Genomic DNA, 26,637 nt, shown 5'->3' on the forward strand with positions numbered 1-26,637 from the left:
GAATCTGGTGAGGGAGGTGGAGAAGACCTCTGGCTGCTTTAGAGCCAGAGTTTATATAGTCTCTTATATCTCAGCATCCGAGAAACACATCCGCTAATCGCACATCATCACTGGGATCGTGTTTGCTGAATATCCCACTGATAAAAGAAGGGAAACGATTCTAGCTTTGAGAAGAACAGAGACATACCTGGAGGTTCTCGAGTAGAAGTTCGGAACAAGAAAAAAGGAGATACAAAGAATAGTGTTATTTTTTCCCCTACAGATCAGCCCATTTGAAACTATCAATAATGACTAGAAGATTGTGTGCCATTTACGCCACCGGGATCGTGTGCGCCTTTCTGGTGGCTCAAGTCTTCCAAACAATGATTCAGGAGCGGTTAAAAAGGGTAAGTCTTTTATGGAGAAAAGTGTTTAATTAAACTTCTTGTGTTATGAAACCGGCTTTTAAAGTGATTCAGTGCTGCTGTTGTCCTACACTAGGCTTCCTCTGTATTGAGCATCACACGGATGTAACTTAAGCATTGCGAAATCATACAACAGTCAAGCTTAAATGTTGTCAAATCAACCTATTCAATCATATGATGGTCCTTTGCTATACCAAAGTTCCCATTCTTACTCGCAGTGAGACCCAGGCTACACAATCTCATGTTATGTACACTAAAAAAAACTGTATTTCAGCAGTATAATGCCCCCTCTTTTACGTGTTAGGTGGTCAAAACATATGGAATTAAATTACCGTTATGTAAATGTGGGTTTGTTAGTAACCCTGATTAAAGTGGGCTGGTCTGTGACCACGAAGCCTATCATATTGCGGAAAATACTTCTTTCCACCCCGTCTCTCTCTAATCCACCTCAGCGGTTCTGTCTGTCTGTCTGATTATTAAATGCTTTTCATTGCAACACCACCGGGATTGAATCATTCTTCTTTTAATGTTACGGGAAAAGTTGTTCATTCATATAGCGCATATATATATATATATATATAAATGGCAGGGGGAGGTGTGTGCTATATGTGTGGCTGTGGGGAAGGGTCTCCGCATGTTCTCCTTGGAAAAATACTTGGAACTGTTAAAACTGCACCTCCTAGCAGTGTAAGGACTTTGGTAAAACATAGGTTGTTATCTATGAAAATATCAATTTCCAGTTGCTGGCACCATCATACGCTCTGGTATCTGCTTTACTGGCCTTTTGTAATGTTAACCACTTGCGCAAAAAATGACCTTCCTATCAAAATGCAAACATTTATTGTTTTTCTTACCTTGGCTGTATTTGCTCGAGCAAGGCTTTGAAAATGTTCTTCTGACATGGTTTATGGTTTAATGTCCATTGGGACCTTCAAAAACTTCTCTTCTCAAGGTTGATGAGCACAACAGAACACAAAATCAAATTCCTGAGGTTTATCTGTATTATTTATTTTTAAAATAATTAGTATTCATATCATATCCCATTGAACAGTTGTAAGCAGGCTAATGAGTTATACAGGATGTAACCATGTATACGAATATCATTTAAAAGTCAGTAGGATTTATTTTTTATCTAGTATCAACTGTTATCTGTTTATCTGTTATCAACAATTACCTCAGAGTTTGACTGTTTTGCCATTGCTGGAGATTTTAACATCCACATAGATAGTGCAGAAAACAATATGGCAAAAGAAATCGAAAGTGTTTTAAAAACTTGATCTGACTCAGCATATACATGGACCCACACACAATCGTGGACACACTCTAGATTTACTTATCAGTAAGGGTCTAAACATTTCATCGATTGTTATTAAGGATGTAGCGCTGTCTGATCATTTCTGTATTTTCTTTGATATATTGATCTCTCCTGCCACTGAAGCTAGATTTGTGTCTGTCAAGAAGAGATGCTTAAATGAGAACACTAGTGTACTATTTATGAAGGCTATATCCTTAACACCAAGCATATCTGCGGACTCTGTTGATTTTCTCCTTGATTCTTTTAACTCAAAACTTAAAAGTGTATTTGACCTGTTAAAGTCAGGAAGAAGAGTGACAGACAAAAAGCACCTTGGAAAAACTCAACAGCAGTGCAAAATATGAAAAGACAATGCAGAAAAGTAGAGCGCATGTGGCGGAAGACAAAACTTGTAGTCTATTATAACATCTACAAAGACAGCATCCATGCTTTCAATATGGAACTAGGCAAAGCTAGACAGACTTTCTTCTCAAATATTATAAACAGTAATTTAAACAACACACGCACTCTTTTGCTACTGTAGAGAGACTGACAAACCCCCCAAGCCAGATTCCCAGTGAAATGCTCTCAGACAACAAATGCAGTGAGTTTGCTTCTTTCTTCTCTGAGAAAATTAATAATATCAGAAAGGTGATCAGCACATCCTTGAGTTGCCCTGGGGTCAGACAGATCAGACCACCTGAGAAAGTAGTTACTATGTCTGATTTCAAAGAAATTGATGGCAAAATTTTGGAAGAAACCGTACTGCACCTTAAAACATCAACCTGCGCTCTTGACACACTTCCCACATCTTTTTTCAAAAGTGTGTTAAACAGTTTAGAAGCAGATCTTCTAGAAGTGGTAAATGCTTCACTTCTCTCTGGGAGTTTTCCAAACTCCCTGAAAACTGCAGTTGTCAAGCCCCTCCTGAAAAAGAACAATCTGGATAAGACCATATTAAGCAACTATAGACCGATCTCAAATCTTCCTTTCATAGGCAAGATCATTGAAAAAGTTGTCTTCAATCAGCTGAACAAATTCTTATGCTCGAATGGATACTTTTACAATTTTCAATTTGGTTTCCGACCGCACCACAGCACAGCACAGAGACAGCACTCATAAAGATAATAAACGATATTCGCTTAAATACTGATTCAGGCAAATTATCAGTGCTGGTACTACTCGACCTCAGTGCTGCATTTGATACTGTCGATCATAACATACTTCTTGACAGGCTGGAAAACTGGGTGGGGCTTTCTGGGATAGTCCTAAAATGGTTCAGGTCATACTTAGATGGGAGAGGTTATTATGTGAGTATCGGAGATCATAAGTCTGAGTGGAACATCCATGACATGCGGAGTCCCTCAAGGCTCAATTCTTGCGCCGCTCTCGTTCAACCTGTATATGCTCCCAATGAGCCAAATAATGAGAAAGAACCAAATTGCTTACCACAGCTATGCAGACGACACACAGCTCTACTTAGCCTTATCGCCTAACGACTACAGCCCCATTGACTCCCTGTGCCAATGCATCGATGAAGTCAACAGTTGGATGTGTCAAAACTTTCTTCAGTTAAACAAAGACAAAACTGAAGTCATTGTGTTTGGAAACAAAGATGAAGTTCTCAAGGTGAATGCATACCTTCACTCTAGGGGTCAAACAACTAAAAATCAAGTCAGGAATCTTGGTGTGACACTAGAGTCAGACCTTAGTTTCAGTAGTCATGTCAAAGCAATAACAGATAAGTAAGAAAAAGGCAGCCAACAGAGTGGGTCCGCACATGTACATAAGCACACAGTCGGGGATATATAGAGCGGCGCAGCCTGTTTGTACTGAATTTTATCGACCCATATAGTGCAGCTCAACCAGGAGAGTCGAATTGCGACTTAGACTGATAAAAGTCTAGCCTGCAAGGCGGAAACTTCCAGGTTATAGAACCTAACAAATGTAGAGGAGGAGGCCCAGCCTGCCGCCATACAGATGTCATGAATAGAAATGAGGCCATGCCTCTGGTGGAATGAGCCCTGATGCCCAGAGGGCATTGCAGGTCTTTAGACGCATAAGCTGCCGCAATAGCGTCCACTATCCATCTGGACAGACTGTGTTTCGAGGCGGCGAGACCCTTGGTGCACCCACCAAACGAAACAAAGAGCTGCTCCGAGCTACTGAAGGTGGCGGAGCGCGTGATGTAAATTCTCAGCGCTCTGACAGGGCAGAGGAGGTTACCGTCGACCTCGCTGCCGGATGCCGGCAAAGCCGAGAACGAAATGATCTGCGCTCTGAAAGGGGTGCCGATCACCTTGGGGACATAACCATGTCTCGGTTTGAGAATGACTTTAGAGTCATTGGGTCCGAACTCGAGACACGCGGCGTTAACAGATAACGTGTGTAAGTCACCCACGCGTTTGACTGATGACAGGGCTATCATAAGAACGGTTTTGAGCGTGAGGTGTTTCAGATCCACAGTTTCTAAGGGTTCAAAGGGATGAGCTTTCAGGGCCTCCAAGACCAAAGAAAGATCCCAAATAGGAACCGATGGGGGCCGCGGTGGATTCATCCTCCTGGCTCCCTTAAGGAAGCAGATGATAAGCTCGTTCCTTCCTATTGCCTGGCTGCGCATCGACTCTGCGAACGCTGCAATAGCCGCAACATATACTTTGAGCGTGGAGGGGGACCTGCCCATGTCCAGCAGCTCTTGAAGGAAGCAAAGCACCCACGAAACCCCACAAGTTTGTGGGTCTAAACCTTTGTCAGTGCACCATTTAGTAAACACAGACCATTTGGACGCGTAGAGCTGTCTCGTAGAGGGAGCTCTAGATTGCGTGATCGTGTTCACAACCCCTTCTGTTGTCCGTGTGGACCAGTACGTGGTGGCCCTGCAGGTATGGTAGGTATTCAGCACATTCTCGACCGCTATCATCTCTAGACAGTTTATGTGAAGGCTTTTCTCCCGGTCTGACCAAAGGCCATAAACCGGTCTGCCCTCGAAAAGAGCGCCCCAACCTAGGTTGGAGGCGTCCGTCGAGATCACCTTTCGGTACGAGACGACTCCCATTGTCACTCCCAACTGGTACCATTCGGCCGCTATCCAGGGCTGCAGAGCTGAAACGCAGCTCTGAGTCACTCTGATTCGCGAGCCGCCGGCAGCCCAGGCTCGGTGAGGCACTCGAGCATTCAGCCAGCGTTGTAGAGGGCGCATACGCAGTGTATCGATATTCCCGACCGTCGAAGGCGAATCTCAAGAATGGCCTGTGACAGGGTATAATCTGAATCTGAAAGTATGCATCTTTCAGATCGAGAGAAATAAACCAGTCCCTCGGGCGAATTTGCGCGAGGATTTGTCTGGTTGTGAGCATTTTGAACGGCCGCCTCATGAGAGCTTTGTTCAAATATCTCAGATCTAAGATAAGTCTGAGAGCTCTGTCCTTCTTAGGCACGAGGAAGTAACGGCTGTACAAGCCTGACTCGCTCAAAGAAGGATGTACCGGATGTATCGCCCCCTTGCACAGCAGCTTTGCTATTTCTGCTCGAAGTAGGTGTGCTACTTCTAAATTCACTCTCATCTCGGTCCATGCTCGAAAGTGCGGGAGCCGGCGAGCAAACTGTAGTGAATAGCCTTGCTTTACAGTATTCAGCACCCATTCTGACACACCCGGAATCGCTTCCCATGCTTTTGCATGCATAGCTAGGGGTAGAATGGCCTCTGGGTTCTGATCGCCGCACTGCGTGGGGTCGAGAACCTGAATCAGAGGAATCGGCGCGGTGCGCGTGCTCTCGATGCCTGAATAGGGCGGCTCGCTGACACTGATGGCTGGCCGCTTTACACTCAATGACTCGATCACTTTTGACGGAGAACATTCTGTGGCGAGAAAAGCGGGACGCGTGAGCGGCGCCGGGGGTACAGTGTTTATCAGTAAGTGTGAGCGCTCGTGAGCGGGCACAGGGCTTGCGTTCACAACATGGCCGGTATGCTTTAAAGGTTCCATCCCCTGGGATAACAGTGTAACAGAGCGGCCAGTGAGTAGGTGTGGGCACTGAATCGTGGGCACATTTCCTACATTTAACACTCGAGCGGCACGTGCCAGCTTTATGTGAGTGGGCTCTGTGAGAGGCACAGGGGGAATCATGCTTGTGTGTAGGGGTGAGCACTGGGACGTGGGCACGTTTTCTACACTCAGAACACCGTCGGCATGAGCCGGATAACCAGACATTATACTCTTTTTGAGATTTATCTGGGGCGCCGTAAACACGGCGTTTGTGTGCAGGCGAGCGAGTTGTGCAACTGACTCGTTGGCTGCGGTATACACTACTGCAGTAGCCTTTTCTAAGGGGACTGACAGAGCAGGTCGCTTTGATGGCGGTCCGGCCGCAGCGGGACTCGAGCATCTTCTCTTTGCGGGCTCAGGTTTCAACGCGATCTTAGGCCGGGGTCCCTGGGGGGGAGGTGGCCTGTGACAGCTGGTTGAGCGCGATCTAGGGCGGGCGCCCTGTCGTCGCTGCGAAGAAGGAGGCTGAGACGAGCGCTGCATAGAGCTTCGTGCAGGAGGCTGCAGTTGAGCTCGAGTGTCGTGGCAGGAAGAGGTTCATGGCCTGTGTGGTTTTCTGTACCTCCGAAAAACGCTCAACAATCCCGCTTACTGCTGGGCCGAAGAGACCGGTAGGGGAGAGTGGGGCGTTGAGGAACACGGCTTGCACAGATTCACCCATGTCGGCAAGCGTCAACCAAAGGTGTCTCTCTGTGACAGTGAGCGAGGCCATTCATCTCCCAATGGCCTGGGCTGCGGACTTAGTGGCGCGAAGGGAAAGATCCGTTGCACTGCGCAGGTCCGTGACGACAGTCTGGTCCGGGCCTTTCTCGTCCACCTGGCAGAGGAGATCGGCCTGGAGAATCTGCAGAACTGCCATCGAGTGCAGGGCAGAAGCAGCCTGTCCAGCGGCGGAGAAAGCGCGGCTGATGAGAGCTGATGTGGTCCTGCAGGCCTTAGATGGGAGGGCAGACTTTGAGCGCCATCTGGCGGATGGCAGGCAAAGGTGCGCTGCAACCGCCTCTTCCACGGGGGGAATTTGGTTATATCCTTTCTCGGCGGCTCCGTCTACTTGAGAGAGAGTTGCGGAGGCAGGAGAGTGGAGTCTCACGGAGAATGGCGCGTTCCACGATTTAGAGTGCTCAACGTGGAGCTCCGGCAACAAGGGTGCTGACCTAGAAGCAGGTGCTTGGCGGCGGCTAGGTAGAAAGCACCCGTTGAGCCTGTTGGGCGCGGGCGCCTTCGGAGGTGACCACTCGAGGCCTAGTTGGCCGACGGCCTTGGTGAGAAGGCGAAGCAGTTCCGCGTCCACGCTGGCTCGGGCCCGGCCAGACTCCTGGGTCGAAGAGGAGGCGAAGCGGTGTGATCCGGACCACTCTTCACTATCCGAAGCCAGGAGGGAACAGCCGTCATCGATGGCATCTCCCTCCGCCTCATCCCCATCCGCAAAAGGATACTTTCGCTGATGTCGCCGGATAGCGTAGCAGGCACGGCAGGCACGGCAGGCTGAAGGCGGCGAAGACAACCGGCTTCCTCAGACGCTGTCCTAAGCTTGCTGGTCGCTTGTTTCGACGGCGGCGGCTTCTCTCAGAGTCCAGCGATGCGTAGAGCTTCGCTGAAGAGATGAAAATCAGGTAAGCAGCCCCCGAGCCCTTCCTTATATATGCTAAGCCACCCCCATTCTGGCGGGCTATGACGCGTGAGGGCGTGAGCGTGCGTGACGTCACGCACGTCACGCACGCAAGGCTCGGTGGTAGGCTGCTGCAGTTGCCGCACGGCAGCCAATGAGCACGCTAGACAGCCTGCTCTAGGTCTGCCTGCTGCTGCACTGCGTTGACAATAAATACAAAAATTAAGGATAATTTTTTGGCTTCATATCTCGAGAAAAGATTACTTTACCCGTAGCGTTAGCAACTTACGCAATACGAGAGAACCTCTCGTAAGAGAACATAATCTTACTTTAAAGAAAAGCTTTAGTCTGATTTCACAACGCATGGTTGAACAAGTTAAATAGCTGCAGATTTTCTTTAGTGCTCAATACCAGTTACTTTACTCATGGTAAAGCTGATGACTGAGATCCCATTCAGAGCTTACATGTGAAAAATTCCTCATTTTAAAAGACAAGTGTCCTCTTAAATAGATTTGAACAAAGACACCTTTATGTTTTTCTCTGGGTCATAATATAGTGTAAATGGAATTGGTGATTTGACAATGATTAGATGTTGGATTGATTGATTGTTTTTCAACTTGAGGCCCTTCTTCTGATCAGTGATTCCAGCAAATCTGGATTTTTCTGAAATGCCCTTTCAGAAGCTGAAGGTCCAGTGAAAGAGGCCGTGATGTTTGTTGTTTTGGAGCGGGTGCTCTGCTACTCTACTGAAGTCATGGTTTTTGATTCTAGATAGCGTTATCTGCATTTTAAGGCAGCATTCTTGAGTAAAACCTCCTGGTTGTTACGAGTTTATCACGAGTTAGCCTTTGGAGCTTTGGAGGTTTTTTTCCAGTACTACTGTCATGTGTAGTCATGAATAACGTCCTGTGATGTAAAAGTTTGTCGTTTTAAAATAAATATTGGTTTCTCCTTCCGAGTTTGGCTCAAGACACTCAAGAAGTGAGAAGTGTTACTGCTGAACCTTATTTCTGATGGAAAATCAAAATTCAAAAACCTGTGAAACATGTTTGTTTTCGTTGCTCTCGTCTCTCATGGAGCGCTGATGTTGATGTTTTCCTTCCTCTTCTCGAACTCTGAATCAGCTCAACTGTCTGCTGAACTCTTTCCTCTTTTTCCGTCATCCCAGCACTCGTTTTACCTCATGTCTGCTGTATTTGTCTCATAACAGGTCACTGACATTTCACCAGAAACCATCACCACTCAAAAGGAAGGCGCTCAGCTTTTTGTTTTCTTTCTTGCCTAAATTATATTGAAACTCAGCTTAAACATTAAGTTCTCTTTAAACAGACATAATTGCTACAGAAGTGGTCTTTTGGTGCTCTCTCTTGAACTTTGATTGTGTTTGATTCACAGGAGATCACACTGGGTAAAAACAGCAGAGTATTGGAGGGCTGGATAAATCCACCGCCTCCTGTTTACATGCAGTATTTCTTCTTCAACGTTACCAATCCAGATGAGTTCTTGGCTGGAAAGGAAAAGGCCAAAGTCACTCAAATAGGGCCATATACCTACAGGTGATTTACAAAAGTCTCAAATTGAGATGTTCATGTTCATTGTCTTCATTCTGAGCTATTTGTTTACTAAACTGTACTGTCTGTTGTCAGTGACAACAAGTTTGGCACTATAGTCAAGAAATGACTCATGCTTTTAGAAGATTGGAAACAGGAAACATTTACCCTAACTACTTAGTGTTTTCAACATTGATAATAATTAGAAATGTTTCTTGAGCTCCAAATCAGCATATTAGATGATTTCTGAAGGATCATGTGACACTTTAGACTGGAGTAATGATGCTGAAAATTCAGCTTTGTCTTCAGGAATAAATTATATTACAAAATATATTAAAATAGAAAACCATTCTTTTCAATTGAATAATATTTCAAAATATTACTGTTTTATTGTATTTTTGATTTAAAAAAAAATGCAGCCTTAATGAGCATAAGAGACTTCTTTCAAAAACTTTTGAATGGTAGTGTTGTGTGTATTAGATTTAAAAATCTAGACCTGACAGTTGCCAATTTTGCTCTTAACATTATGCTACTCTCTTTTATCAGGGAATATCGACCAAGGGAAAATGTCACTTTCCTTGAGAATGGGACGAAAATCTTTGCCACAAATCCCATAAGCTTTGTGTTTCTTCGCAACATGTCAGTGGGAGATCCTGAGGTTGACCGTGTGACAACCGTTAACATTCCATTCATTGTAAGAAGGGTTTTGTTTTCTTGTTTTTGCACTGGCAGCTAATTATTTTGCATTTAAAATGAGTCTGCTCTTAGCATTTCTTTTGCCATTTGATTAACAGATTATCTTTGATCCAAATGCAAAGAATTTACTTTGAATTCTTTCCCTCTTGTTTCAGGCCGTGATGAACGAGTTGAACTCCTACTCCTTCTTTCTGAGGACTGCTTTGTCCATGTGGATGGGATCCATGGGCATCGGCGTGTTTATGGATCGCACAGTCCATGAGGTCCTGTGGGGTTTCAAAGACCCGCTGCTGTCCAAACTCCACGCCATGAGACCAGAAGTGGATGAGCATTTCGGCCTTATGTACAATGTGAGAATCTGCAGTTTCATCATATTTAATGCTTTAGTCAGTCTGAAAAGAGAGATAAAATGCAGTCTAAATGGTTCATATATTTATACAACCAATAGAAAGTAGCACACGCAACCTCTAAAGCACATATATACGATCTGAACAGGATAAGCAAATGACGTTATTATCATGATCCTGCAGATGTTGACCATTCTACCAAGTTTGGCCTGGTTTACTGAAATGGGTTTTAGAATTTAGGGATTATATACATATTAGGACATATATATAATATCTGCGGTTTGTTGTGCAATCGTAGGTCTCATGCGAGTGCCTTGAAACAGCGAGTTTGAATGGTTTGCATTAATAAAACATTCAGTCTTTCACTCTGTATTCACATCATGGCATCTAAACAACCTACTTTCCTACTTCCTATGACTTTCTAGTCATTTTTACCCTTATGTGACAGTTATTTTTATTGTTCTAGCGTTATATTAAATAATTTTTTTTTACTGACTACAGAAAAATGTAACCCATGAGGGTGAATTTGTCTTCCACACTGGAGAGAAGAACTATATGGACTACAGCAAGATTGACACGTGGAACGGCATCAGGTAAACGTCAGTCTTTGCGTAATCTGCGTTGCCTTACTGACATAGAGAGAATTCTTGCACACTCATCTGCTCTCCTGCCTTGAGAAATTGGGTTAAACACACAGCATGCTAGATAAGTCAATATCAAAGGATAAAGTACAAGAAAAGACCTCCTGTGCAACTGGACCCCATAACCTGACTTAAATGCACCTATATCCCAGTTAATAAAATTCCAATCAACTTTGCAGATTAAGAATATTCTGCATGTAGATTTTGGAGAAAAACGCATAATAAACCTTCCTTTTTCATTAGAACCCGTGACAAAAACAATCACCATCTATTCATTTTCTCACTCACAGTCAGATGAACTGGTGGTCGTCTAACCAGAGCAACATGATCAATGGGACAGATGGCAGTGTCTTCCACACCTTCCTTTCCAGGAAAGAACTCCTGTACATCTTTGCTGCTGATCTGTGCCGGTAAGCAAGATCCATTCATTTGAGTTACGTGAGAGACACAGAGGTGAAGGGTGTAACAAGTTAGCTCAAAAAGGAAATATTAATAATAACTCATAATTATTGATTATGATTAATTATTAATATTTGGGTCAGTTAATTGGATTAACTTGAGGCAGCTAAATTAATATTACAATCAATTAATCAGTTCCAACGAACTCTTTTGATTATTCATTTATTTTAAGAAAAGCGTATCTTTCTAGCCTGGGTTTCCCATTTTATTCACGCTGCTAGTCAGCCTGGATACCATGGACCAGATATTCCCCTCAAAAATGGAACCAATCACAGAACGGGGAGGGAGCAGCAAGACGATGACGACGTCTATGCGACATACCGAAGCAGTTTGTTTATATCTATGGATCCAACATTGCATCAGACGCGAAGTTACCTTTCGATGCAGCCTTAGATAGTGTTCTAAGTAGTTTAGAACGCAAGTTTATTTCGCTTAGAGCATGCTTAGAGCATGTAACAAGATTAAGATCATAAAAGGGACTTTGTTGCAAGCAGAGAATCAGAACCAAATACATATTGTGCACAAGTTTTATTAACTAAATCACAAACATAACTAAACTAAACAAACATAGATACATACATACATACATACATGCATAGGTAAAATTGTGAGTGATATGGAACCGGAAGCAGGAGATGGAACTATGGAAAAGATCCATTTAACTATGAAAAGAACCATCAGCTTATCATTTTCAAAGCACCTCAGTTAAATTGATACTTGCATGGTCTGTGCAGTGGACACAATTCTTGAAGTTGTTGAAAATTGAAGCTCTTAAATGGTTCCGTGAGTGTCAAACATAGAAGTTGCAATCGTTTTCTTCTCCGTTGGATGAAGAAGATATGATGAAATTGTATGGTTAGTTTGACTCTGTTCTCATAGCTAGACTGCAGCTGGACACAGAGCAAAAGGTGGGAGTTGCGATGGACTTTGTCCGTATTGAATGAAGACATTGAACTCCTGAGGTTGTCCTTGATGCTGCTGTGGTTGAGAGAGTCCTCTCTCAACCTGAGTAAGCACATGGCTGTGGTGAGTCGAAGCCTGCTGCCCTGGGGCCTGCTGAGGCCACGCTGGATGGCACGGCATCCTGAACGTACCGAGAAGCCAAGAGTTGATTGTTGCCCATTCAGTGATGGTAAGGTTGCAGTTTCTGGATTGAAGAAAAATACAGTCTGACTCTATTGGGAGAGTGAAGGCATAGCAGGCGGTGCTCAAGGCCTGCCGGGCCCATGGGCCCCTGTGGGTGGGATTCCCCACAGGATCAACCTGAAGAAGCAGCAGTTGAGTCCAGAAGAGAAGAGAGGGAGGTCACTGTGGATTGTCTAATAAAGCCTGAGAAAGGCCCAACCTCTCCGGGTTTGCTTGACCAATGAGAAGGGTGGAATTTTCCAAGTGGGAGATTCCTCTGTGTTTGATTTATGAGTCTTTGTTCTAAGCGTGCTCATTTGCAATGGCAGCAGGATTGGTTTCTGATGACGAAACTAAGAAAGATTCTTGAAATACTAATATGTTGCACAGCTATCGACATATCATGTACACAATCATTTTGATCTTCAAAGTACCAATTTATAGAGACCAAACATGGTATACGTGAGGTTACGTTGACTGTTGGTTCTATAATAAAATACATAGTATCCAAGAGATAATAGTATCAACAGATAATAGTATTAAAAGACACAACACAAGACAGTAAATCATTAACAAAATGTTCTGGAATGCATGTTAATTTCATGTTAATCAGTTCATCGATAAATGAATGCAGGAGAGTCTGTTCTAACATCTGTGGGTCTTGTGGCAGAGTTAGCACAGAGTTAGTCTTGTTCACATTGCTAAGAGTCATAAAACCAACTTATCTGATCGTGGTCATGGTAACTAAGACCCTCTTGCCCTGTTTGGGGGGATGGGGCCACAGATCCCAGAGTGAGTCCTAAATATCATTTGTTAACCTATAACAAATACTTGTGTCTGACTTGTCTCAGTCGTTACAAGGGTATCCCTGCTGTCCACTTCACCCCTCCTTCAGATGTACTGGCTCCCCCAGATGAGAACCCCAATAACGCTGGCTTCTGCGTGCCCGCTGGAGACTGTCTTGGAAAAGGAGTCCTCAAAGTCAGCATCTGTCGGCAAGGTAAGCTAGTTCTGGGACACGCCACAACTTAGCTTCAGGGCCAACAGTGTGTTTTCAGAGCAGGAATTTACAGAAAGACGTGGGATAAATTTTCAGAAGAATCATTACATGGGTAAAATGGAGTAACGTTTTAAATACAGTAATTTGTTTAACAAAGTACAGCAATCTAAGTGCAATATAGATTTTGGTGCCCTAAATAGCTGGTCCAGACTGGCATTTAACTAAAGCAAACCAAGCATGTGTAAATAAATAGTATTGAATTTCTGGCTTTCCCATTACTGATCTGTGGCTTCGTAACTGAAGTTCAAGTTAAATCGGTCTGCTTTTGTTTGCCCACTCTTGGAAAGGGAAATCAGGGTTCAGCGCTTAATGAATAACTTTTAGTACAGTTTTATGACTCAAGCACTTGATTCGCTGTATGTGTCCTCCGACAGATTACTCTGTCTTGGCCTCTATTGCTTCCGCCATAAACTAGTAGGCTAATATTATTATTGAACGATAGTAAACTCTCGCTTTTGTCATGTGAGTGCTCCTGATATGAAACAGCTGTGGAAATCTGCACATGCTTTTATTAGTCATCATTCCTAGAAGGGTTCATGACAGTTCTATTATGGTTATATTTAGGGAGGATGTTATTAAGGATTGAGAGATGGGATTTGGTACATATTATTATTAGCTAACGATAAACTAGGCACCTACCAGAATGTATGATTTTGCGTTCTTGGTGGGTGTTCAGGTACTTGCCGACCTGTCATTGAGTATGTACCAACAAAAGAGGAAATTTCATTTTCTGTTAGTGTGCATAAAAAAAAAAAAAAAAAAGTCCTAGAAAATGCCTCGGGGTTATCACTTAAGATAATGGAAAATGTCATAACAAGAGAAGTAACATCTAAAAACTGCACATTTGCAGTCTGAACTGTCACCTGCCCCATTGTGATTTTTTTTCTTTCATTGACTTCCGTACATAATTATTTGTATTTTTTTAAACATTTGTTGGTGGAAATTTTGCATCTAGAATGGGTTTTTAAATTATAAACAAACCAGTAATATTTTGCATTGTATGTTACAACTTTGAAGTATATGAATTTCTGTCATAGTGTTCTGTTATAGCTGTAAAGTTTAACAACAATAATACCATATTTGTTGTAAATGTAAAATAGAAATACCTTTTTTTGACATTTCAATGTTGTTTTGTTTTGGTAAAAATCTAAACTACTGGCCTAGTTGGACCAGCAAAAAACAAAAACAAAAAAAAACATGACGCTTGATATGACTTTAATCATCTTGATTATCTTTATGACCAGCAATTATAAATGCAATAGCTGATAAAGAAGTGATTATTATTGCCTTTTGCATACAGAGCTTTCCTAGATAGGTGCTATATATACCCGATTGTCAACTAATCTGAATAAAGGAACAGCAACTAATGCCACGTGTTCCTATTTCCCCTTCACTGTACAGGTGCACCCATTGTTGTATCATTCCCTCATTTCTACCAAGCCGATGAGAGGTACATCAATGCCATTGAAGGAATGAACCCTAATGAAAAGGAACACGAAACATACCTCGAAATCAACCCGGTACGCAGCGTTGGCGCTTTGCGATTTTCACTTTTACAGCTACAGCACTGATTAGTTAGCGCTCTTGTGGTTTGTAATCTGAAAGTAGTATAGACCCGTCATGAAAGCTTTAGCATAAAGTTCTGCCGGGAAGACTTAATTGTTACGTCCCTTTACCTTTTTATCTATCCAATCACATTCTAATACTCGTGGTATAAAAGATCGGTACTTACTCATGTTTGAGTTTGCAGAAGTTGACGTTCCAATTCACCGCCTTCCTCCCCACCACCTCCAAGTCGAATCCTTCCCTCCATCCTTCCCACCACCACCAGGATGGCCCCTTCCATACCTCACAGGGGGTCGGCTGCGCCCCTGCCTTTGTCTTCAGGCAGGATATGCAGAGTCCGGACCCTCGGATTGTGAGCGACGGACGGGGCCTACGCCAAAGAACTTTATTGCTTGCTGTGTTGTTAATAAATAGATAATTGTCACAGTATTTATTCTCCCGAGTCTTTCTGGTAGAACTTACGTGACAGAAAAAAAAACAAGGTGATTCACACTGGTAACCACAGTGAATGTGAAACAACACCTGCCTAACTTTCCCTAGAATCCCAGTGAGAGTTACTGTAACATGTCATGATGGAAACTGTACTCATTGAGTTGATGTGTGATCAACTCATCTCACTCCACACGCTGTTCCGGTGGAACTGATCAAAGTCTGTGTGTGATGTGGTGAATATTGGGTGATTTTTTTGATAGTTAATTGTCCCTTTGCTTTTTTTCTGTAGACCACAGGGGTCCCCATTCGTGCCTGTAAGAGAGCTCAACTCAACGTCATACTGAAGAGAGTCAGTGGCATCGTGTGAGTAAAACACTTCACAAAAACCTTAAATTGTGATTTGGAATGACAAAATGGCTAATGAGGCTTCCTTTTTTTTTTCTTCAGCAAAACAAAATACCTGAATGAGACCATTTTCCCCATTATGTATGTCAACGAGGTAAGTTCACTTTCTTCAGATTAGGGATGTACCCGAAGCCGAATGCTATTTTCGGAAAGGAAATGACACATTCTACGGAGCCCCCAAAGAGACATGGTGATGGAATGTCGGGATGACGTTACAACAATAACCGCCTGATGAAGGAAAGCCGCCATGGCTTGTTGTCAGAGGGCTAGTTGTATACGGTTACCCTGAGTTATGTCAATTTGTTTGCCAATAGGCCCGGGAAGTGATGGAATAATTTGAGTACAATGCAGAAGCTCATTCAAGTCCAGGTGAATTTATTAGTAGGCGCTGTCACACGTGATCCAAATAAAGTAAAAAAAAATAAACAAAACAAATCATCAAAACATGCTCAAAATAGACGGTACAAAACATAAATAAAACATGCTGAGAGCAGCAAAACCCGGCATCAGATCTAGCCTCGAGGAACAAACCTCTGACAATGAGGACTGCACAAGCTCTAGTTAGGAATAAACCTTCTGTACCAGCCTATAAAACCTAAAAAGGATCTGACACTTTTCTTTGATGATGGAGGTGACACATGACAAAATTGCTTGTAGTTTGTCCACTTGTGGTCTCACTGAACCTCCTCCAGCAATGTAGCCCAAGAAAGAAACTTCCTGTTTGGCGATCTGGCATTTCTTTGCGTTTACCACCAGGCCTGCCCGTTGAATTCTTTCAAACACCTTTGCCAGGTGTTCCAGATGCTGTTCCCAGGACCCGCTGAAAATGACGATATCGTCAATGTATGCTGCTGCAAAGCTGTCCAGACCCCTCAGCACTTGATCCACCAGCCGTTGGAAAGTTGCTGCGGCCCCGTGCAGACCAAATGGCATATACTTAAAATGATATAGCCCTGCAGGAACACGAAAAGCAGTCAAATTCTTAGCAGAATCAGTCAATGGCACTTGCCAATATCCTTTGCAAAGATCTAAAGTTGTCAAATACTTAGCTTTGCCTAGTCGTTCAATCAACTCGTCGACTCTCGGCATCGGATAAGGGTCGAAAGCTGATACTGCATTAAATTTTGAGAAATCAACGCAGAATCTGAGCGTTCCGTCTTTCTTTGGCACCAGTACAACTGGGCTGCACCATTCACTTGTTGAAGGCTCGATGATGTCAGACTCCAGCATCATTTGCACTTCTCCTTCAAGGCTGGGATCAGACGTGCTGGCACTCTGCAGTGATTTTGCCTGATCGGCTCTGTTGCAAGCAAACGAGTATTATGATGTAAAAGTGTCGTTTTTCCTGGTTTGTCAGAGACGAGACCCACTGGTACTAGATTCTGGAACTCTTTTTGCTGTTTAGGTGCTAGATGATCTATTAGTGGGAAAGATGACTTTGAATTAACAGGAAAATATTGTTCCTCCAATTCCTCTTCATCCTCCACTTTCCTTGCCCACAGCTGCTCTGACCATGAGCCTTTTCTATCATTACAAGGCCTCAAAAGATTAATATGGAAAATATGAGACTTTTTCCTACAGTCAGGTACAGCAATATCATAATTTTTGGGACTTAGCTTTCTAAGCACTTCATATGGCCCTTGCCATTTAGCCAAAAGTGAACTTTCAGTAGTAGGAAGTAATAACAGTACCTTCTGCCCTGGAGTCAGCACTCTTTTCCTACTTGACTGATCATAGCAGTATTTCTGTTGCTGCTGTGCTTTTGTCATGTTAGCTCTCACCAGCTCTGTCATTGAGTCCAATTTCTCTCTCATCTTCATGACATATGACAGAATGTTTGTTTGCTCACGTGCATTACCTCCTTCCCAGGCCTCTTTTAGCACATCCAACGGTCCACGAACCTGACGTCCATATAGCATCTCAAATGGTGAGAAGCCTGTTGATGACTGTGGAACTTCACGATAAGCGAACATCAAATACGGCAACCATTGGTCCCAATCAGTACCTGTATCAGACACAAACTTTCGTAACATTGACTTCAAGGTCTGATTAAATCTCTCCACCATACCATCAGTCTGAGGGTGATAAGGAGTGGTCTGTTTATGATGTATGCGTAACATAGAACAAACTTGTTTCATTAACTTAGACGTAAAGTTAGTGCCCTAGTCTGTGATTATCTCTTTAGGCAGTCCTACTCGAGAAAAAAGTTGAACCAGTGCATTCACAACCTGCCTTGTCTTGATGTTTCTGAGAGGAAACACTTCTGGATAACGCGTAGCATAATCAGCAACAACCAGAATGTACTTATTACCAGATCTACTCCTTTCCAAAGGTCCATTGATATCCATCGCAATACGAGAAAATGGTATGTCAATAATAGGTAAACTTACGAGAGGTACTCTGTCACTCTTTTTAGCTGGTCTCACTAACTGACATTCTGGGCATGATTTACAAAAATCCACAACATCTGTATAGAGCTTAGACCAAAATAACTTACTAGCAATTCTAGACAGTGTTTTCTGTCCTGCCCACGGTACAGAATGACCCAATTGTAATACTTTTAATCTCATTGACTCCGGTACCACCAATCTCTCCCCTTCAGCACTTATTGATTGATTGATTGATTGATTGATTATGTTTATTTCATTCATGGATATTTTTCCAACAAAACTTACTTCATCATCCTCATATATATAATTTATAAAACCATGATGAAAAGGAGGCAGGGTGAAGAATATCTTATTTTTCCTGCCCCCTCAACAATAATAAAAAAAGAAAAAACCTCAACATATCAAAAAACTCAACATATCAAGTCCCCATCAATGCATGACGATAACAAATGAAACAAACTAGAAACCAAAACATCAACCTGACACAGATTCAAAAGCAATAGCAAACCATGATCACAACCATCATCGTCAATTTCTATAAGTATTCATCCAAAGCAAAAGCAAACCATAATCATAACCATCATCATCATCATCATCATCATCATCATCATCAATTTCTATAAGTGTTCATACAAATCCATTGTTTTCTCTTTAAATGTTTTTTTAAACTGAAATATATTTTTACATTGCTTTAGTTCATTTTGCAGAGAATTCCAAACTTTCACTCCCACCACTGAAGTACACATTTGTTTTGCTGTTGTCCTTGCAATTTGATACCTAAAATGTCCCTTTCTTCTTCCTTCATTTTCTATAAGGATAAACTTATTAAGTACAACTTGTCATCTTTTATTATCAACTGATCTTTCTGAATTAATGCAGATGTTGTACTGTCAGCCTTAGCTTTCTCAAACAACGGTTTCAACGTTTCATCTTGTCTTTGTAACTGCACAATATATCATGAGGAATTTGCTCAAGATCGTCTGAGTTCTGAGATTTCCTGTGTTTAGAAACCACATTGAATGGTAAATCTTGCAAAAGCGGTTTACTAACCTCCTCTTGATTAGCCTGTGCTCTTGTTACTACCCTAACATCTGTTACTTTTATATCACTCTGCAACAAATCCACCAAGTACATCTCTGCCTAATATCACTGGATAAGGGTATTTGTCAATTACTCCAACTGATAACTTATAGGCTTGGCCTTCAATTTCAATTACAATATCAGTTTTAGGATATTCTTTTTCATACAACAGACTCGCAGCTTCTCATGTTTCAGCACATTTGACTTTCCCAAACATTCTGATCTCACTAATGTCTGGCTTGAACCTGAATCAACCAATGCTTTAAATAAAGTGTTTCCAATCTTCACCTCCACTACTGTGTCCGTGTTCAGTTCGATCTCATTCAGTTTCACTGAAGATCTTAACTCATAACACAGGCGAGTAGTAGACATATTTTGTACTAGACACTCAGCTTTTTTGTGCCCTGCCTGACTGCATGTATGACATATAATCACAGACCTTCTGTTGTACTGACTAACTCCACCTGCCCGCATACTGTCACTCGGAGTAGAACTGTTTTGTAATGTTCGTCTATCAACATAAAAATTTCTCAGACCACTACCCTTAGCATCCCCAGACTTACCGGTTGAGCTGTGTTGGACGTCCCGCCATCGCCTCGGCTGATACAGCAATCGCCTTGCAGCCATGAACGTCTCTGCCAGTTCTGCAGCTTGTTTACATGAAGTAGGGCCATTCGCTTCACCCATGTTCTTACTTCTGGGTTCAGCAATTTGAGAAACTGCTCCAGCTCTATTTGATCGCCAATATCCTGTTTAGTTCATTGCGAGGGGACCATCCACTTTTCGCACAGATCTTTCAGTCTCACATACAGTTCACGTGGCGTTTCATCCTCTCCCCAGCTGGCATTCAACTGACATTAAACGTTTAAATGTTGTTGAAATAATGTCAGTTTTTGAAAAAACATTAATACAACTTCAAAACAACGTTGAAAGCCAAATAGTTGAAGTGGTGTTGTTAACACACTATGGATTCAACATAGAAATATCTAAAATTTTTGAGTTGTACGTCAAATCAACATTTTTTTTACAACCATGACTTTTAAACATTTTGTTGAAATATATCAATAGAAAAATAACGTTGTTCCAACATCCAAACAATGCTGATCAATTAACTGTTGAAAAAGTGTTGATACATGAATAATGATACAACGCTGAAAGATCAACTCTGAATTAAACTTTTGTTGAGTCGTGATAAAAGCGCTTTCAACATCTCCCGGCGTACTTTGAGAGCAACTCCAGTATGATTGATCATTTTGGAACATCGTTCAATACAAGGGCTTGATTAGAGGACGGCGGTTGTCCATCACACAAAGGCGGTGACTAGAACTGGATTCTATTGGCTCTGACGGTTCCAGACAACACCCGCTTGCGCATGCGCGAAGTGGGTCTGTGTTGTCATCGTCAGGCTAGCAGATTCTGACCTGGACAGGTTCGGACTGAATTTGGGGCTAACAGTACCCTGGTAATCCAGAGTTCTCGCGAGAGCGCTAGTTGAATTTGCTCAGCGAGTTACTCTGGTGTGGAGTAATGATGCTCATTAAATATGCCCCTCAATCTGAGCTGCACCAATCACATCGGGTTATCTGATATAGCCGGGCCAGAGGCGAGCTAAACAGATGACGACAGCGCTGTGACGTCGAAGTCATTAGTAAACATTGTAAGATGGCTATGGATGAACACCAGTTGTTTGAAAACAGAAGAAGCCGCTCGAATCATTCCTTTGCAAGAAGGACGTTTTTGCTGTTTTGCCGACCGGATACGGTAAGAGTCTAATCTACCAGTTAACTCTGCTGGTAGCTAAGCGTATGGGGTTTATTGTTGTGATTGGTTGTAGTGTTATCCAATTGCGTGCAGTGAGATTTTCAAATGCATGCTTGGTGCCGCCCCTCGAGCTGGGCGATTTTCATTGGTTGACGATGCTGGATTTCCAGGCTAGGGTAACAGCTCAAACGGTAAGCAAAGTTTTTGAAGACATTTTAAACTAGAAAATTCCTGAATCAATTTTGAGCGTGCCTGACTCTGGCCCATATATTAATACGTATTGTGTTAATTAATATTGTGTGTATGGGCAGACTAGTTTAACCGCGAACCGCCGTTGTGTGCTAGCTTACCGCCAACCGCCATTCTGTGTGTGTGTGTGTGTGTGTGTGTGTGTGTGTGTGTGTGTGCTGGCAGACTAGTTTAACCGCGAACCGCCGTTGTATGCTAGGGTGTTAGGAATGTCTCTGTTGGTCGAACGTGGCACATATTGACACACTTTCCATCCACAAACTTTAAAAATAAGATTGAGATTTCACATTGTTTTTCCTTCTCTTTTCCAGAGATTTGGAAGAACACGACCTGAAAGTCTCCTTCAACGGTGAGTTGTCCCTATACCTAACCCAACCATCTATTTGAATCTGAAAGTAATTAACCCCTTAAAACTAAAAAAATATTTACATTTTTGTAAAATTTAAATACAGGTTGATGTGGAAGATATTATTTAAAAAATGATGAGCACAGAATTATACTTAATTTGCAATACCTGGGGCCTGTTTCAGAAAGGAGGTTAAGTGAAAACTCTGAGTATGCCAACCCTGAAATGAGGGAAACTCTGGGTTTTCTGTTTCAGAATGGGAGGTATGTCAAACCTGAGAAAGCAGAGTAAGTCAAGCCCGTTTCTGAAAGAGAGGTGACTTATACTCAGAGTCAGTTACCATGGTAACTTACTCTGTGAACCTAACCTGGTCGGGAGCAGGTTTTCTTCGGTAAACCCAGAGTTTCTTTCGGTCTCCTCCCATTTTTTAAAGAGGAAGCGGTGTTTAAACACCTCATTCATTCTTTCAGTACATTTTTATTATGTAAAATTACAGAAGAATTAAGAGTAATCCCTTTAATTAAATTACAGTATTTAGATTACTTGGTAATTAATTACACCCATCGCTGTATAACAGTAATTAAAATGTAAACTTGCGCATTTACTCAAGCAACTATTTTCTCCCTAGCTAACTCTCTGTCCTTCACTGCTGGAGCCGATATTTTAAAAAAAAAAAAAAATAATAATAATAATAATATGTGTTCATACTCTCCATATGCTTGCAGAAGCTCATCCAGTTCTGCTGGTGAGAAATAAGCAGACCTCTTTTTGTCTGGCGCTGTTGCCATGGTGACTCATAATATCTGTGCTCCATTGATAATGGCTTTTTATAGTTGTGGTGCACACACACAGAGTCAGTCAACTCAGAGTTGATTGAACTAACTCATTTCAGATGTTCTGTAACCAAAAACTCAGAGTTTCCTATCTCAGGGTAAGTCAACTCAGAGTTCAAGTTTTAACTCAGAGTTGGTTGAACCTCCTTTCTGAAACAGGCCCCTACTGTAGTGATTTCCCTTCTTTATTTTATTTTTTTAAACCAGATCATTCAGCCCTGGCCAAGAGAGTCTGTCCAGATCTCTTTCTCAGAGAGAGCGTGAGGGTTCCTCAGGGTCTTCCACTCATGGACGGAGGTATTTAATTTAAATATGATCAAAAGTAAAATATTGTCAGTATAAATGAAGCACTGTTAAGCTGCAGAGTCTGAACTACAAATCTTCCAGATGTAAGAAAATGTTTGGCACAGACCTCAACAAATGTCACATGAGATATATTTATATATAGATATATTTAAATATATTTTTTAAATAAAAACTGCAATGCAAAATGATCATTTCCACTAATTTGCGAATCAGACATAATTTGCAATAATTAATTTTGTCATAGCAATGTCCTTTTTAATTTATGTATTTTTTTTTAACCATATAAAATAGCCGTAGCCGAAGGAGTCTGTTCAAGTCACTTTTGCTGAAACGGAGGCGGAGTTCCTCAGAGTCCTTCTCACGGCGTCAGAATGCTTTTGAACCCACAAGGAGCAGTAAGAGGTGAGGGTGTTGTTAGGAACATATTCTGGCATATGGTAAAAAAAATACTGGAGCTCTTTAAGATACTTGTGTCGGTCTTGGGTGTGCATGTGCATGACCATTATGGGTGGCATAGTATGCAACCCATTTTCTCCATCAGTGACACCCCAAGAACGACTATCGACCAAAGCCTTAGGCAGACTCCTGAGAAGTCTATGAGAGCTGAAAGGGATCTCCCAAATGCAGCCAAGGCGATGTCGACGCATGCACACTCAAACAAATTGACGAAGGAAGACTTCCTGATGTCTGAAAAAAGTAATGTTATTCTCTTATTTTTGCTATAATTAGGAGTATATATATATATATATGCTATATTGAATAATTAGGAGTCTTCCAGTGTCCCTTGCTGTCCCCAAAGTTTCAGTTGAATCAGACTCAGCAGTTCAATATTACACTTTGCTGATTCTTCAAACTAACCTGATTTTTCACATGAGCACATGGTAACACATGTAAGGTTTTTTATTATTATTATTATTACAAGCAAAAAAATAAATAAAAATTGTTCCACTGCCAGATTTTTCTATTTATTTTAAGTGAAAATTTGCATGAAACAAGTGAAAATTGCCTAAATACAAGTTACTTTTTAGGTGTCTTATTTTAAGTATATGAGATTTATTTTGAATAGAAATTAGACATTTGACTAGAAATATCACAAATATTCTTGGTAAAATTGAGTTTTTGCGGTGCATTTTTATTGGGAAAATGAAAAAACTATGATTTTGTGGTGTAGAGCGCACTCACTACATTATAAAAATAATAATCGGTCGCTTCTTTTTTGGCTAGAATTCCAGAAGAGAGTTCTCCTTGTCGAAATTAAGGATACAATTCACGTTGCCACCTCATCTGCTGGAACAAGTTATGAAGTGAAGCCGACAAACACTGAAGAAGAGCTCGAAGCTTTAGAGAATCGCCTGGAGGACAAGAATGAAGGAGCAGAACTGGTAAGTTTTAACCCTCAGGTGGTATTGGGGTCTGAGTATCAGGCTAGTGAAACATGGTTTCACAACTCTAATGTACATGGGGCTAATGTACAGGGCTTAAAGTTCTCAGGCACTATTCCTGATTTCAGGCAAAGAGCACTTTTAAATTAATTCCATACATTGTGCACATTTCCTCCCGGACAACTTTTCAGGCCTTAGATATTTTATTGCTTTAAGCCCTGAATTTCAATGCTAAAGATTTTTAGAGATATTCTTATGCCTCTCCCTGATTGGGTACGCATGGGGCCCATAGAGTGTGTTATGCTAGTAGTAGCTAATGTACCCCGGAGAACAACAAGTGCTATAAAAAAAAACGAAGACAACAAAAGGGTTAAATAATTAATATTGTAAAGTGCTGGCAAAGTTTCATTATGACAATTGGCTTGTTCACCTTGGTGACCACTACAAACTCCTCGTCCTCTTCATGTGCCTGCTTTGTGGAGGTCTGGACTCTACTGACCACTTTTTCTGGTTATATTTTTTATTTCTTCAGAGTAAACATCTGAAGAGGTTGGGAGGCGTTGATGCTGCAGACCATGTGAAGAAGTCAATGGCTGCGTAAGTAACTTTGTTCCTTTTTTGCATTAGTTTATAGTGATGTTCCCTGTCATATACTGTCATGCACTCCCCCCACACACCCATTTACTCGCTCTCTGCTACATTTTCATAATGAACTTGATTGCAATATAATATTCTAATATAAATCTGTTTTACCATGGCAGAACTATGACAAATAAAATGATGGCCATAATGAGCCTCAGAGGAAGAAGTGGGAAGGTTGCCTTCATGAAGACCCATCTCTACAAGATAATCTGTGGTGAGTTTGCTTTAACATAGTAGTTTTGTAACAATGTTTTAAATAATTGAATATAGTAAGCAGAATAATAATTCATACGAAAAATCTTTTTAGTTGGAGGACTCTACAGAGCATGCTCTAATATTATATATAATTCTCCATTTTGGGCTCTAGACTAACTTCTCTATTGGCAGCACTGGTTACTACCAACTGCCTTTTGTTGCTCGCCCAAGCACATGATTATCAATAACCTTCCACATTGATAAATACTGATTTATATACTTGAAACATTGGCAATGCCACAAACGTTGATATTTGCAAAATATTTTAATTTGAGAAGTTAGCGTTTGCTAATACTGATCTGTTGTTTTTTTCCCCTCATCAGACGCTGTCTTGAGCTCATTTGATACAACTACAACAAAAGTAGACGAATACATGGCCAAATACTTGAAATATGCACCAGAGAGGATGGGTGGCGGTGGCAGAAAGAATTAACAAGAAGGGAAGATTTAACCAGTCATGTTCAATGTTTGGGCCGTTTTTCTAAAGGTTAAAGTTCGGCACGTGTAAAATTATGTTGTGTGAAATGTTGGCACACTTGCATGTTAAAGCATGTTTCTTACGCCAGTGAAATGTCTTTTGACCAATTGGCTTCTTCCTAGCTGACTGTGCGTGTCCGCAAACTTAGTGTTTATGTATCCATTTCAAGGTGTTTGGTGTTACTGTTGAACACATCAATACTTTAGAGAAAACAGTTTAACAAAATAAACTATGTTGAAAAGTAGGACTTTATACAGGGTTCATACAGATTCTGTAAAATGAAATTCCAGGACTTTCAAGGACTTTTCAAGCACTACTATTTGGGATTTCAAGGACTTCAATCAGAACTTATCAAACGATATCTTTATTATCATTTTTATTTATCTTTTACTCAATTACACATGTGATATATGGTATCTGATGTTTCACTTCATAGAGATCAATCCATTGACCAGCGCTGTCAGGCATGGGAAATCCCCTTAACCATTGAAAGGATATTGACATTTTTTTTCCATGAATATATGATTGACCTGAAGAATGAAAGTTGTATTTTATACTTTTCATATACTTAATATCATGCTCATAGCCATGCGAAATAGCTCTATATCTCAGACGTGCTGCAGCTTTAATTTAGTGTGAAACAATTGTATTTTTTCAACAACATTTTTTTTTTTTTTTTAATTAGGGATGCACCGATATCCACTTTTTGCAGAACGAGTCTGATACCCATAGTTTCATTTTTGGTACTCGCCGATACCAAGTACCGTTACCTATACCTGAATTGTCACTGCATTTGTAATTTTTAAATGTATTAGTAGCTGAACCAAAAGATTATAAATCATATTAGTTGGCTTAATTTGTTCATCAAATATATATTTATTTCAGTTATTTTCATGCTTAATTAAGCCTGCTAAAATGCAATGTATGAGCTTCTGTTACTGTTACTGTCACTGTTCATTCTATTGCTCTATCATATTTTATCTTTTATTTAATAGCACAGCACATATTTATAGCAACTCCAGCAGGGCTCAGTGCTGAGGATTGGGTCAGTGGTACAAATGTTTAGATACCAGTGAAATATAAATGATTTAATCCAAAAACTACCTGCCTAATTAATGTGAATTTAAAACATTATTAAAGACAAGTAAGCAGTCAGTAACAAAATAAGAACAAATAATCGAATTACAAATAGGACAAATAAATACAATAGACCAAAGAAAGGCTACAAATGAAATAAACAGTGTTTTTATAGTTTTCCGATCTAACAGGTACAGAAATTTG

General features: G+C 41.3%; 1 protein-coding gene across 1 annotated transcript; it reads left to right on the top strand.

Moving 5' to 3' along the window:
* On the top strand, nucleotides 1–26,637 carry LOC308690723 (lysosome membrane protein 2-like). The gene is made up of 18 exons (XM_081365384.1): nucleotides 1–386; nucleotides 8,749–8,909; nucleotides 9,450–9,597; nucleotides 9,755–9,949; nucleotides 10,448–10,539; nucleotides 10,878–10,997; nucleotides 13,023–13,171; nucleotides 14,633–14,751; nucleotides 15,519–15,592; nucleotides 15,677–15,728; nucleotides 21,426–21,463; nucleotides 22,501–22,590; nucleotides 22,891–23,001; nucleotides 23,117–23,295; nucleotides 23,824–23,981; nucleotides 24,514–24,578; nucleotides 24,743–24,837; nucleotides 25,202–26,637. The coding sequence occupies exons 1-18, from the start codon at nucleotides 288–290 to the stop codon at nucleotides 25,309–25,311; spliced, it is 2,055 nt and encodes a 684-aa protein (XP_081221510.1). The 5' UTR covers nucleotides 1–287; the 3' UTR covers nucleotides 25,312–26,637.

This window comes from Scardinius erythrophthalmus (assembly GCF_964197995.2).
Source record: "Scardinius erythrophthalmus genome assembly, chromosome: 5".
Classification (NCBI taxonomy): domain Eukaryota; kingdom Metazoa; phylum Chordata; class Actinopteri; order Cypriniformes; family Leuciscidae; genus Scardinius; species Scardinius erythrophthalmus.

Coding starts and splice junctions, on each gene's coding strand:
- LOC308690723 (XM_081365384.1), top strand. CDS start 288: ATGACTAGAAGATTGTGTGCCATTTACGCCACCGGGATCGTGTGCGCC. Junction 21,464..22,500: donor CCTGAAAGTCTCCTTCAACG/GTGAGTTGTCCC, acceptor TTTTTAAACCAG/ATCATTCAGCCCTGGCCAAG. Junction 23,002..23,116: donor CCCACAAGGAGCAGTAAGAG/GTGAGGGTGTTG, acceptor TGGGTGGCATAG/TATGCAACCCATTTTCTCCA.